Here is a 14,614-nt window from a genome sequence, read left to right on the forward strand (position 1 = left end):
AAAAAAAAAAAAACAAAATGCTGTTTCCAGCAGGCTGGAGTAGCACACAGGAAAAAACAAGCTGTTTGTATGACCCACCACACCACTCAAAATACCATCCACACAACATCCTTACATCTCTGTTCCTCATAAATACCAACAAGCAGCTTCTTCCTTCAAAGCACTGATAATTAAGGGGCCACAGCCTGTGTATAATTTACAGCAGAAAAAAGCTCGTAAAGTAAACGTGGAGGGGAACTATGTAATTTTGCAGCACGTGACCATACAGTGTACAGTCCCAGTGGTTATGGGTCCACTAAATACCACAAAGTCCAGGACATCCTGGATGCATCTCCATGGGGATCCCTCCCAACATAAGGAATGAGTTAGTCTCATTTTTTATGTCATTGACTACTACAAGAGATCAGGAAAGGTGGAAAGGATTAATGTTTTGACCCAAATTTCAACTCTTGATAAAATCACAACAGATCTTATGAGGAATTTCTCAGAAAATGAATCATTTCTGCCATAAAAAAATGTGCTCTTGCAACAACAATGTACTTCAAAAACAACCCCTTTATTTGAGAAGACACAACACAATCCATTAAGAATGTTGTCACACAGATTAGTGTTAAACATCGAAGTCCATGAGTGCTGCCTGCAGTCTTATCCGTCACACATATCTTAAAGGTAAACAAGAATACATATATGATGCTCTATTTCAAAACTTTATATAAACAATGAATACATATTAAGGTGTTCTGTAATAAAGATATTGGCGCTCACAGTATTTATTTACCTCTAATAATACACTGTACATTTTACAAGATTATACTGTCTGTGCAGTGCAGCACAGTAAAGGCCTTGCATTTTTAACAATGTCACAACCTTTAGCACCGTAACAGTAAAGAATTGTGCAAAGTCTGCTAGCCTGTAAAGCAAGAAAAAAAAAAAAAATACAACAGATAGGTTTCCACATGTAAACATTCTTTGATAGTCTTTGATAGTCTTATAAACATTCTCTGGAGTGTCAGAGGAGAGCAGCGATAACAGTTGCTTATGTTAGGAGCTTTCAGCCAAGCTACTACATGAGGTCCACCGTGTCAGCTGCAAATGAAGAGTTTTCCAAAGCTCATTTATTCAACTTTTGGGGTCAAAATCGAGTCAGACATATAGCATTCATTATAGAATATTGACACTGACACAGAATCTGTATAAAGAGTCCAAAATTTTACTTAGTACTCAAGTGAAGCTGCTAAACCTCCGCAAAACCTGCCCCATGTTTTTGGAAAACCCTTCATACTGTAGTCAGACATGAGACTACAGTACCTATGTTTTAAAAACTGTTTCGTGTCTCACTATTTTGACTGGCTGACTGTTTAAAGCCATTGTTTTATACATTCACACACATACCCACACACAACACAATCCTGTTACTGTTAACAGATAAATTCAATGCACTAACAAAAAATGACCATATATGATGGAAAGAGGCATTCCTTGTTATCCTAATTGACAGAGGGATGAATTTGACCAAACATTAGAGCTATTTATTATCTATTGGAAAAATATTATTGTGATTTGTATTCAGTTATGTTCAGTAGGGTGATATAACTATTACTGCGTGTCAGAAATCACAATGGTCTCTACAAGTTGCCAATATCACATATGCACTGATAGGATGAGATATTTTGCCTCTTGTCAATGCTCAAGTAAAGTAAGATTTTTGGTGTCACACTCTGGTCAAACTTTACATATCACTTACTTACTTAGCCATGCCCAGGTTTTGAGATATCCCATGAAGATCTCTATGTCACAACATAAAAAATGGTAAAAATTCAATAGAAACATCACTTCGCATAAACCTTGTCCCAAACAGTTTTGAGATCTATAAGAAGATAAATTTGTGGTTTTTAAATACAAAAACCATGTCAATGTAGTTTTACAGCTCTTTTCTCAGTCTTCTCTCTGGAGCTCTAGCTACAAAAGGTCACTGAGCTGACTGTTATCAAAGTGATCAAATCAAAATATAGCAGATATCAGGTAAAATCTCTGAGAAAGCAAATCTTGCATGGCTGGATGGTGGGTATGGATGGGCTGGGCTTGGGCAATGGCTGAGTCTGGTGAGTGTTTCGTTGTTACATCACAAAGTTACAGAAGTCCTGACAGCTTGTTTTAAGGCTCAGCTTCTTGAATACGGGTTGTGTACATTTGACTGTGGACTTTAATAGTATTAATATAGAACCTAGACCTGCTTTATAATCAAAAAAGACATGGAAATCTCACTTTATACAATATGAGACCTTTAATAATAAGTAGACCTTGAACTGTGGCTGCTCTGTCAAAATGCTGTTTTCATAGAGACTGTTTCTTCAATATCTTACTGTTCCAGCATGCTCTGTGGATTAACCTGAATTATTGCTGTTGTTTTTTTTAAGTAAATTAAATGCAATGGGCACCACATACAAAATTATGTTTACCTTCATTGTACTTCTAAAAAGAAATTTCACAGATACATGGTTATATTAATCTGTTCGGGGGCCCAGGGCAAAAATTAGCTCATGCACTCACAGCATGGATACAATGGTGCCCCTAAGTTCCAATCAAGTACAGACTCCACAGAAGACTATACATAACAGCTTCATTATATGACCAGAAACCAGTGCTCCTGTGGTGGAAAAAAATCAGTTTGTGGTAATTTGACTGGACCAAACTTCATTTAGAAATATGGCCTACAAGAGCACAGCATGAATTAAAAATAATTTAATTTTTAATTTTAATTTAATTCATGTGATTTTGAAACATGACTTCTCTACAAAGCAGGTCTATGATATCAGGGAATAATGTAGGATCATTCCTAATTGACACTGGACTTTAGTAACATTTGTAACATTACTTGCAAATAACTTACAAGAACCAATTGAAACTGTGAATGTGAGACATTTTGGGGCCCCTGGGGGTCTGGGGCACTGGGGCAGTTGTCTTCTTTGCCTAGTTGGTAATTCAGCTTTGGAGACAGATATCACAAAACCTGGGCAAATCGCTTGTCTTTGATAATGGATGTGAAAAAAGTAAATACAGCCCCTGCAGCAAACAGAACACAAAACCAGGACACAAAACGAACCTTTCTTTGAAAGTTCGTGAAATAAAAAGTAAGGTTACTTACTACAGTAACAGTAACAGTAACAGTATGAAAAAAACTAACAGAAAGTCTAATCTTTAATGTTTGTTTGCAGCAGCTGTTATATTTAGTTCTTTCACCTTTTAAAATTTCTAATTATTCATTTATTTAGTAGCTGGACTGACATTTTAAACTTTGATTTTATATCCCTGATGCGAATTTTCACCCCTGCCTCTGCCTCATGGTCACACTCAACCATAAAACCTAAACGACATTAAAACAAGGTAATCTTTTATTTTATAGGTCGTAAATTCCAATTGATTTTCCAAATGACTTCCCAAGAAGTTTCCTGGAAAGAACCTTGAAATGTGGTTCTAATTAAGTAATTCATGAATAAATTAATTAATTATAACTCTCCATACATGGAGAATGACGTTTTCAATAATGAATGAATAAGTAATAAATATTCACTGGGGTTTCAATTGAGCAATTCAATTATAAAGTCCACACAACTAATTAAACTAAAAATAACAGTCCCATAACTCTCATTTTTCCTATAATTTGTACAAAACAACATGGTTCTTTCTAGGAAACATTTATTAAATTATGAGGAAATAACGGACCTGTAAAATAAAGTGTTACCATAATGGCACTGTAATGAGACCTGTAGGAACTAGTTGATCTCAGAACTTCATGTACTCGTTCTTCAGTCTGCTCAGTCTCGTACCGTGGCTGCGGATGATCAGAGACAGGAGCTCATGCTTGTCCTTCAGTCCCAGAGAAATGTCCAGCGTCTCCTTCAGGGTGTCCCGGGTGTGCACTATCATGTTCAGAAAGTCATCGTTGAGCCGGTGCTCCTCCTTCAGCTCGCTCTCCTGGCTCTGCTTGAATTTCACCTCCAGCTCCAGCAGGGATTTCTCCGAGTTTGTAAACGCCTCGCTTATCTGCGCCGTCTCCCTCCGCAAATATTTCCCGTAGCTGTCCTCTCCGTCCAGGTCGTAAGAGATGCTTTTCCCGATGCCCTCCAGCACCCTGGCCGAGTCCTCGATCTGCCTCTTGATGATGGTGAAATCATCCCGTATGACTGCGTCCTGGTCCTCGTCGAGACCGCACTTTCGCTCGTCGGTCATCTTGAAAAGCATCTGGCATTTCTCCGGGTCGTCGTTCTCCTCGTAGTCTCCGTCCGGCACAAAGTAATGATGGAAAGTGCCATTGGACATCTCCGGGTGTAAAGGTCCGCGGAAGAAAGCCCCGCACACGGACAGCGATAACATCCCGGCACACAGGAGCAAGGGAAGAACAGCCATGGTGCCCACTTGTCCCAAAGCACTCTCACAAATGGGAATAATTAGAGTTTATTTCAACTTGAAATAAAGCTGCAGAGGTGGATTATTTAATTCGAAACACAAACATTTCAGTCAGGTTTAAGCGTCCAAAGTGCGCAGTTAGTTGGGGCTTTGTTGAAGCTTTCAAGTCCTCCTCAATATCCCCCTTTGTCCAAAACAGACACAACAGATATGTGGCGTGAAAAAAAAAAAAAAAAAAAAAAAAAAAGTTTAAACAGCCTCACTTCTCTTCTTTCAGTCGAGCCTGCCAGCTTCAGTCACTGTTGGTGCAGAGCAGGAAAGCAATGTATGAGAGTTGGGTCTCGGCGTGGAAAGCAGTTGTACTCCTGACTTCACTCGGTGCCTCAAACGCAACATCTGGATGTCTCAAGTGCCGCGCTCCGGTTTTTGGCTAATAATACCTCTGAGCTACTCTCAGATTACAGCCCCTCCGCCACTCAAGAGGCTGCATTCAGGCTTCCAGTGGGGCCAAGCTGCTAAATCCTCACGGAAACCAGGAAAGACCAAGCTTGTGTTAATTCACATAACCGTGACAAGTTGGCGTGGATGGTTCAAAAAAAGTTATGGCCTATTAGACTACTGAGAAATACATAAGTGACCACTTATATTAAACATGAAATATAATCCAACACACCATTCCTGTAATTATAGCCTAGTAGTGCGTTTATGAAACTTATTATAGTTACTACCTGATGACATGTGGCAGAAATGTGGATTCAATTGTGTATGTAGTAATTTTTGAGACTTTTGTGGTGTTGTTGTAGGCTGCTGGATGAGGTTATTACATTATTTAATTAGATTATGGTTGGTCTGAGGTGGAGCCAACATGCTATAACATTAAAATAATGCTCACATATGTATCGATAATTGATAATAATAGTAGATAGTAGGCTAGAGTGATTTATAATGATAGGCTATGATTCATTTCTGCTGCTATGTTCTTTTACTTCTGATACTTTAAGTACATTTTCATGATGATATATGTATTTAAATAACATTTTCAGTGTAGGATTTGTTATTATTTCCTGTCTTGCCATTTTTACTTAAGTAAAGGATCTGAAAACATTGTCCACCACTTCCTGTAATGTTGCCTGGTATGAGAGCAGGTTGTATCAGTTAAGCTTGTTACTGTTACTAAGCACTTTATTTGGAGAGTCATACTAATACTGATTAAGTCCTCCCTTTTCTCTCAAACAACCTCCTTCAACTACCTTCCTGGCATGGATTCCACATGCCTTTGATATTCTGGTTCATGTTGACCTGATTACATCACATAATATCTGCAGATTTGTCAGCTGCACATTCATGCTCCAGATCTCCTGTTCGACTACATCCCAGAGGTGTTATATTGGAGTCACATCTGGTGACTGAGGAGGCCACTGAAGTTCACTGAACTCATTCTCATGTTCAGAAAACAAGTTGGAGATTACTTGTTTTTTTTTTTTTCCAGTCTTCAGTTATCCACTTTTGGTGAGCCTGTGCCCACTGCAGCCTCACATTTCTGTTCTTGGCTGACTGGAGAGGAACCTGACGTAGTCTTCTGCTGTTGTAGCCCATCCACCTCAAGGTTCGACATGTTGTGCAGTCTGAGATGCTCCTGATATGATTAACTGATTGGATAATTGCATGAATAAGCAAGTGTACAGGGATTACTAATACAGTGCTCAGTGAATGTACTGTATGTAGAGCTACATGTAAACCTGACTTTGAGCCACCTTACCCTCCACTTTATCCCTGCCGACAGTTGTTAACATATAGAATTTTAATTGCATTTTAAAGGCTTTAAATCCTTTTTTTTATTGCAAGTGGAAAAGTCATTATTGAATACCAGAAATGCTCTTGTAGAGCCTATATCTGGCCTTTGTATCTAGAATTCAGGAGATGTAAAATAATGTTCCCTGAGCGTCCTTTAACAGACCAACCACCTGTTTTTAGTTGGCCCCTGGTATCAAATGACAAAGCCAGTTTATTTCAAGGGAAATAAAAATACATGCAATGGTCATCTGTTGAGTCATGGGAGCTGAAACGCTTGGGTACAGCTGAGACCTATAATTTCTCCAAATTTTTACTACACTTTGCTGATTATAATTGTGCTTACAGTGTTTGGGAAAATAAAGAAATGCTCTGAAATATGCTCCAGCACCAAAACAGTGTGCCAGTAGAAGATGCATTTTGAAGTGTTGATCCAAGAAATGCCATTCAAATGAAATGATAGTGCTTCTTCAAGTAGGATTAAACCGCTATCACAAAAGCAATGTCCCAAGGGAACAGGGATTTTAAATGTGATCTTCTATTTCAAGAACTAACATGCTAAGAGTGATCTAATTAGCTAAACCCACAATTCCACTCAATGTGTGCATATCTTTCTAATGGAAACAGCAGACATTACAGCCTTATCTACCTCTGAGGAGTCCTGCTCTCATTTTTCAACTGTATGAGTAATTATTCAGGGTTGTGACTTGCATAAATGAAGCTGGAGCAGAGCAAATTTTAAGGGGTAAACATGCATTGTTAAAAACAGGTTTATCATCCGATTTTTTGATCAAATAAAATATCCTATTATAAGAAAAAAACTGGAGGTGAAAGACAGTGTTACATAAGCCTTATGTAAACCAAGGTCTGCATTGTGCATCAGCTTGATTCACAATGTGCAAAAATGCCTCACTGCTTGTGTCTGTGTCTAACCTCAGTAATAACAGAGAAACTGAAAGACCATAATTTCATGTTGTCCGCTCTCTCAAACTCACTCCTGCACTCAGGTTCACAGATTTTACAATTACAAATTCTGCCCTCTACGCTAACAGTAATAATATGCATAGATGTGTGTGCACCTCCACTTTTATTAGAAACCTGCAGTGCTAACTCCATTAGAAGGGGAATATACTGTTAGAGATGAGAGTGGCAGCTTAACAGCACCTGCCCTGTGACAATATACTGCAAAAGGAACTTCAATGTGGTGTCAGACAAAAAAGGAAAATGGAAAATGAAGTCATGTTATGGGTTTTTAGGGTGTGTCACTTGGCTCTTATGTGGCACGTTTGCATTTACATTAAATCATTCTGAAGAGAGGAGAGGAGCTCCACCTACTCACACAGGACCGTCTCATAAAAAAGCCCAGCAAGGATTTGTTAGAGACCTCCCTCTTTTTGCACTTCAGCTGGAACACAAAACACAATCCAGAGATTTTCTTTCTCTCACCAGTTCCTCTGTTGTGTGAGCTGCTCAAGTGTCCATATTGTCCTCTCTGTCTGGATATTGGACACAATTTGAATTTAACAATACATAACAACATGTAACAACCTAATTTGCCATAAAGTGCCTCCAAATTTGAGCTAAATTGACCACCTCTGATTCCAAGTTTGAATGAAAATGATTCAACAATCAGGCTCATAGAGTGCTTCCTGTGATTGCAGAATAGGTTGTATTTATTTTAAATTGTTGGGAGCCATTGAGACTGACTTCTGCACTGAACTGTATTGTGTTATTGGAAACCTTGTTATTGAGTTTAAGAACATGATTATTAATGGGTCCACTTATTGCCCTAATTCTGGTAGGTGCTGTGTGTCAAAAAGCAGGACAAGCAGATGAGGCAGAGCAGGTGAAATAAAACTAAGGTTTGCTTTTTCTATGTTCAGGACAAAAGTCTGCGAATGCAGACAAATCCAAAACAGAGCAGCAGGCAGATTAAAAAAGGCAGAAACCTTACAAACAAACAGGCGCAACAGGAACAGACGACTGAAGCACAGCAGCACAAAGCTACACTGAGCAATCTTGCAGAGAACTAGTTTTTGACTAAAGTGTTATTAGGGGGAATAAGGAGCAGGTGTGGTGCCAGGTGATGATCACATGACCGACTGAGGAGTACACAGATGGGGAATGGCAGCACTAGACATGGATAATGGCAAGAAAACTACACTCAGAAATGCAGTAAATCAAAGCTAATACAGTGCAATGGCCTTGCAATAACTGCTGCTTTTGCAATTGTGAATCTGGAAATATTAAGACCTTACTTTTATTGTGAAGTGTCCCATATTCCACAATGTACCTAAGATTTTATTTCAAATAGGTTGAAATTGAACAAAAGTAGCACAGCTAAAGGCCAACAGTGTCAGTGTCAATTATCCCGGACATTATAAGATTAGTTCACAAAAGTGATCACTGTATTGGGTTGTATTTCATTTCATAATTGGTTCTTTTGTGGTGTCCACCCTCTGGAGGCCACTTGTCTTTTTAGTTGGCATAAAGATTAGAAAATACCTCTCACAGTTAGCTTTAATTTTCTTGTACATAAAATTGTTGGAATTACTCAGAGAAAGAAACTCAAGTAATTTCTAGTTCCGATTCCTGGTAATTAACCTAGAGAATTAATGCCGACATACCGCTATTAAAGTAGTAATGAAATAAAAAATAAGTTTGAAAGATGAAGTATTCATATGTATAATTGAGTTCAAGAGGGTCACATCTTATGACTTAAACTCAGATTCAGAGTAGTTTGTATATTGGTAAAAGTTGACTTGCGTGTCCAATGTGCCCACATCTGTGTCCAATGCTGCAACAAAATTCTGCCACACTCACTCAGTCTCACCCAATTAGACATAGCTGAAAATCTATGCAAATGTTTTTGGCTGCACTTCTGCTTACTTTGAGTCCTTATGTCACAGTTTGCTTCAAATGATATGCAGACACCATACTTAGCAACGCTCTCCCAAAACCCCAAGCCAAAGAAATGATGACCCAGTGTACCCTGTGGCTGCAGGACGGTGGCAGTGACATCTTACATCATGTGGACTTTCAATAGTCTGTTTGTGCAGCAACTCAGAATCTGTAAAATGCAACACAAAGAGAAACTCCAATATTCAACCTTATCCTTTTTCATTATCAGTTGTTTCTCCTAGTCAGGAAATCTATTGTATTTCTTGACAGATTGTGGGCCGAAGAGGATTTAGATAGTACAGCAGGGAGACAGCCAATGCCGAAGATGCATTGCCTAGTCTGAGGATCCTCAAACTGTGTATTCATAAAGCCAAAAGTCTTTTGTATCTGTAAAGTCGACAGATCTATCATTTTTTTGTGTATAAAACTGTTTCTCTGTTCTGGTAAGACAGAGCTAATGCATAAGTGTGATGTTCTGTCTTCTTACAGCTGTAATACATTTCAGCCATCCAGTTGGTTTAGTGTTAGTCTTTTATGTGAGTGTAACTAACAGACTCTCTGGACTGTCTCCAACTTGCAAACAAGGCTTATGTAAGTTTAATATGCAGAACACATCATAATCCTTATACCCACATGAACAGATGTGTTAGCATGTGAAGGATCATGGGATTGGATTCCTCAAGATTTTTTCAGGGCTACACAGCTCCGACAGATGAAGGTGGATGTTTCAGACAGGCAGCAGTCTGCTGATGTCCGTGGACAGTTGTGGAAATCAGTTAAGTAGAAATAAACCTTGGTAGATCATGTGCAGTGCAAGAAAACGGCTCTCTGGATGGCAATGTTGGTCTGTCTATTAGTTTGTCCACCACTTCGGTCTCAAATATTTGGACGATTACTGGATGGATTGCCATGAAGTTTGTACAGACATGTATGGTGTGCAGAGGACTTTGGTGATTCCCTGATTTTCCCTCTAGTGCCACCAGCAGGTCAAAATGCCACTTATGTGGTAAAATAACTTAACACTGGTGAGCTATTGAATGGATGGCCATGAAATCTGGTACAGACATTCATGTCTCTTCAGGATGAAACATTAATCAGTTTGGTGTGTCCAGTACTTTTAGTTTGTGACCAACTACCTGCAGGTCAGCTGTACTTTGGATTTATTACTAACAAACAAATGATGGTATGTTAGCTAACACCCTATACCAAGATGGTGAACATATAATCATTAAACCTTCGGTTAACATTGTCACTGTGAACATGTTAGCATGCTGACATTAGCAGTTAGCTCAAAGCATGGCAGTGTCCATGGTACAGCCTCACTAACGTAGCTCTTAGTCGTGCTACATTACTTTTGAGCTAATCTAACTCAGCTTTCAGTCAACAGGACACAGTTCTGGATGTCTTCTTTTTTCAAAAACATTGTGCTAATAAAACGAGTAGCACTCATTTTAAATTAATGTATAACCTTTTCACACAATTTCTGATCAAAACAATGCTGGTATTGACTGATAATGGGAATATACATTCATTTTCATTCATTCATTATTAGTTGTTTTTTTTTTTTTTTTTTTTTTTTTTAAATTTGTGTGTATTTTAGATTCCTTAATGTTTTTATTGTCATATTTGTATACTGAATATTTTGAATATTTTTTGTATGATATTATACAGTGTTAATTTTGGGAATCAGAAGAAAGGCAGTATTATATCTTTGTTGCCATAGTGTGCCCTGTTGCAGTTTGCACATACAGCATACTGTCATACTTTCTGTTTTTAATTCTCAAAATTCATCTTTTACTGTGGTAACTAATGTTAGTTTTATGTTTACTTCTGTCTGATTTATTCCATCCACATTTATATATTCCATTTATTTCTTTTTTTCTGTCTATCTTCTCCTGCTCCAGCAGCCCAGGCTCACAGTTTGCCTCCCACTCTAATGAAGTTATTTCTTTTCAGCCAGAGATAATGGCCCAAGAACAAATCCATTTGTCTGCACACTCAATGCCCGTGTCATTACAAAATACATTTCAGAACGGCTGGTAATTCGGTTTTACTTCAAAAAATTGCTTAATAAATGCAATGTGTTCTTTTTGTGAGCCCCATGTGAAGTTCTGTACTAAAGTGCTAATGTGGACCAACTTTAAAACTCTGACTTTAAACTCTATTAACTTTAACTGTATGAGGCATTCTGCAACAGTAGGTTTCAAAACATTAATTACTGTCCCTGAGGGATGTGCAGGATTAAAATAAATTGTTTCTTGGTATGTCATTTTGTTTTGGTGCTCATTAATTTGAGCACAACATTATTAATTAACACAAGTTGTAATCGGTAATTGGATGTCTCTGACATCTGTGACAGAAGTTCTCCTTGCTTGATATGATGCCAGAGCCATTTGTTGTATTTCAGGATCATCCAATTTAATTATTTTTCTTCAAATTTGTCATATACAGTATATATTTTCTTAAATGTTGGGAGCTGTTGAGGCAAATAGTCAGATAAGCCTCTGAATGACTTTTTTTTTTTTACATCTGAAGATAAAGTTTTCAGAGATGTCAACCACCAACCACGCTGTTTACTGAAGAAAAACCGAGATGCTCATTATACAGTGACATAAATTTACTGGTGTTCTGACCTGCTGAGATCTGGATCATCGAAAATGTTTAAACATTCGCCCACTACTTTCCTCAAGGTGTAACCTCAAAGGTGTTTTATGAATCAAAATGTGAAAAGCGTATTTTATATTGCCATTCACAGACATTTTTCTTGATGTCAGATATCTGGAATTTTATTTGAAATTTTATAAACACACGATAGTGTATGAAGGCTATTGATCACTTTTGCCTGAACTAACTTGTCTGTTTTAAATTATAGTCTTCTTAACTATGGCTGATGGCAGGCCCCAGCTGTTGCTTTTCAGCCTTGCTCATATCCTTTGACTCACTGTGTAAAATAAAGACAGTTCTGACTAATAGACAGCAAAGCACGGACTTGTATTGGCACTGCGTCCATGCACATGTGTAGTGTCATTGATCTTTGAGAAACAGGGAATACTTCACCACGGTGAACCTCATGTGAACTTAAAGTTATGCCAGAAAAGAACTGGATTTAGGACAGTGGTTGTTTCGTCATTATTTCTGTGGAGACCAGTAAGAAATTAAATGCATTCAGATTTCAGCGTTTTCAGAGGAAATTGGGGTTTCTGTTTTGTGGAACTTTCTTTCCAACTGCTGTATAATATTCATTGGCCAATCCTCAGATGCCAAAAATGATTCACCCCACATAAAACTGCAGTGAAACACAGTCACTGGACATCATTTACGTGCTCTTCAGGAGCAATGACTTCAGTTTGAACCAAAAAAATGCACATTTTGCTCATTAAACAGAGATCAATCTTTTAACAGCCACGTACAGTAACTAACCATGCATGAAAGCAAAAGACATATTTTTTTAATAATGCTTATTCACTTTCTGACAGAGTGTTAGATATGTGTCTGTACAGTAAATACAAAGCTACAGCCAGCAGCAGCAGCAGCAGTTTAGTTTAGTTTAGCTTACAGCAAAAACTGACCAAACGTGACAAATTCTACCTGCCAGCACCTATTTCTTGTCTCTGGGCAGTTGCCAGTTACTATTTTTATGATGGTGAATTGTCATTTATAGACATTATATATTGTTATTAACACAGCCATATTAAAAAAAAAACACAAAAAAAACCCCAAAACAAAACAAACAAACAAAAAAAACCCACACAAAAAACCAAAACCAAAAACCAAAAACATATTTTTTTGTACAAATGAATTAACTGAGATATAACATGTTAATTAGTGAGCAGCGGTACAAGTTGGCAGATTTTAAAACAGTTGGACAGAGCCAGGCTAGCTGTTTCCTGTCTTCATGCTAAGCTAAGCTATGCTGAGCTAAGCTAAGATAAGCTAACTAGCTGCCAGCTGTAGCAGACAGTGTAGCATTTAGCAGACATGTGAGTGGTATCAATCTTCTTATATAACTCTCTGCCAGAAACCAAATTATTTAGTGTGTGTACCGAAACTTCAAACTATTCCTGTAACATAAGCTTGTCATATAGCCATCCATTGCTAAATTAGGTATTCACTCTAAATACTAGTAACTCTAAGTAGTTAATTAGTTAATTAGAATTACTATTTATAAAGGAGGCAGGAATTGCTGCGACATGAGTTTGACAAGCCGGTGACTCTGCAGCTTGCGATAACAACCATAAAATCTTTAACTCCATTATCAAGCCTTTTTAGGATTATATGATTTATTTTTGTACTTTATATTATGTTGTACCCCCATTTACTCATATTCAGAGTCCAGAAACAAAACCAATTTAAAGCCAATTACAGGCATAACACATAATTTATACCTTATCTCCACTTACATTACTTACAACTATTAGAAAATAATTAAGTTCATTTGCATTTTCATTGCATTTTAATCCACACTTTAGCAAAGCAGCAGTTTTATGATACTGGGCTGTTTTTCCTATGATGTATGTAACAAAGATAATATATCACACCAAAATTAACTGGGGAGCAAACTGAATGGAAGCCGGATGCTTGTTGATAGCTCCAATAGTTCTCTGCCTACTGCACTATAAATTTAATAAGACAACAATATTTTCCAAAGACAAATCTGCTCAATTAACAGAGCTGTGCAAGAAGTATCTGGCATTTAAGAGCACAAACCTCACAAACCGCTTTATTAAAGGATTTTGAAGCTTGGCTGCAGTTGAAGTAGTCCTGCGTCACTTGTCCTTCTCTGAGTGATCAGATAATGCGCGTTGTTCTCTGTCCAACAGTGACTTCAACAGTTTAACTACACAATTACTGCCACATAAGACACAACAGCGGCTGAGGGGACCTTTACTGAGACTTTTTGTGAAGGAACTTTTGAAGTTAAATTGGTAGCAGCTTTGAGATAAATCCCTGGTAGCAGAATGTATGTCTTAATTTCAGTAGAGTGTATTTATAGCATAATATGCTCAGTCTATCTAATGATTGTTGTTATTGTAAGAGATGCCACTTAAGAATTTTTGCACTGGGATTCGTACAGCAAATATAACTCAGAAATAAAATAACTTAACATATAAACTAAATTTTGTGTGCAGGATGAATATATATACTCTAAAGAGAGTACAAATATACCATTATTGATACTGACAACAACTTTTTCTCAAAGCATAGATGAGACATGATATAACATTTTTCCATCTCAAACCCACAGCCTACAACGTCAGGAGAACTATAATCATAAAATGATAATGCCTTGCATATGCAGTCACGGGTGGCGTCACTCGGTATGTCTCATTCAGTGGATAATGACTTCAGGGACTTTGTGGTATTTGAACTTGGGAAGCATAAATAATGCACTACTTCATTCAAAGCACAAGAAATTTGGAAGAATAAACATACACAGCAGCCATCTAATTCTGTAGAACTCAATGTTATGATGCAGTTCTGATGAAGACATTTACCAGTGAGTCTCAAGAGCCAA

General features: G+C 37.7%; 1 protein-coding gene across 1 annotated transcript; it reads right to left on the reverse strand.

Annotated features, from left to right (window-relative positions):
• Nucleotides 1–537: 537 nt before the first annotated feature.
• Nucleotides 538–4,944, reverse strand: fibinb (fin bud initiation factor b). Its single transcript, XM_071489849.1, has one exon. It carries the CDS (start codon nucleotides 4,405–4,407, stop codon nucleotides 3,784–3,786), a length of 624 nt encoding a protein of 207 aa, XP_071345950.1. The 5' UTR covers nucleotides 4,408–4,944; the 3' UTR covers nucleotides 538–3,783.
• Between the last annotated feature and the right edge of the window lie 9,670 nt (nucleotides 4,945–14,614).

Source organism: Trachinotus anak, unplaced genomic scaffold (assembly GCF_046630095.1).
Source record: "Trachinotus anak isolate AG129_WGS33_773 ecotype Australia unplaced genomic scaffold, CSIRO_AGI_Tana_v1 ptg000011l, whole genome shotgun sequence".
Lineage (NCBI taxonomy): Eukaryota > Metazoa > Chordata > Actinopteri > Carangiformes > Carangidae > Trachinotus > Trachinotus anak.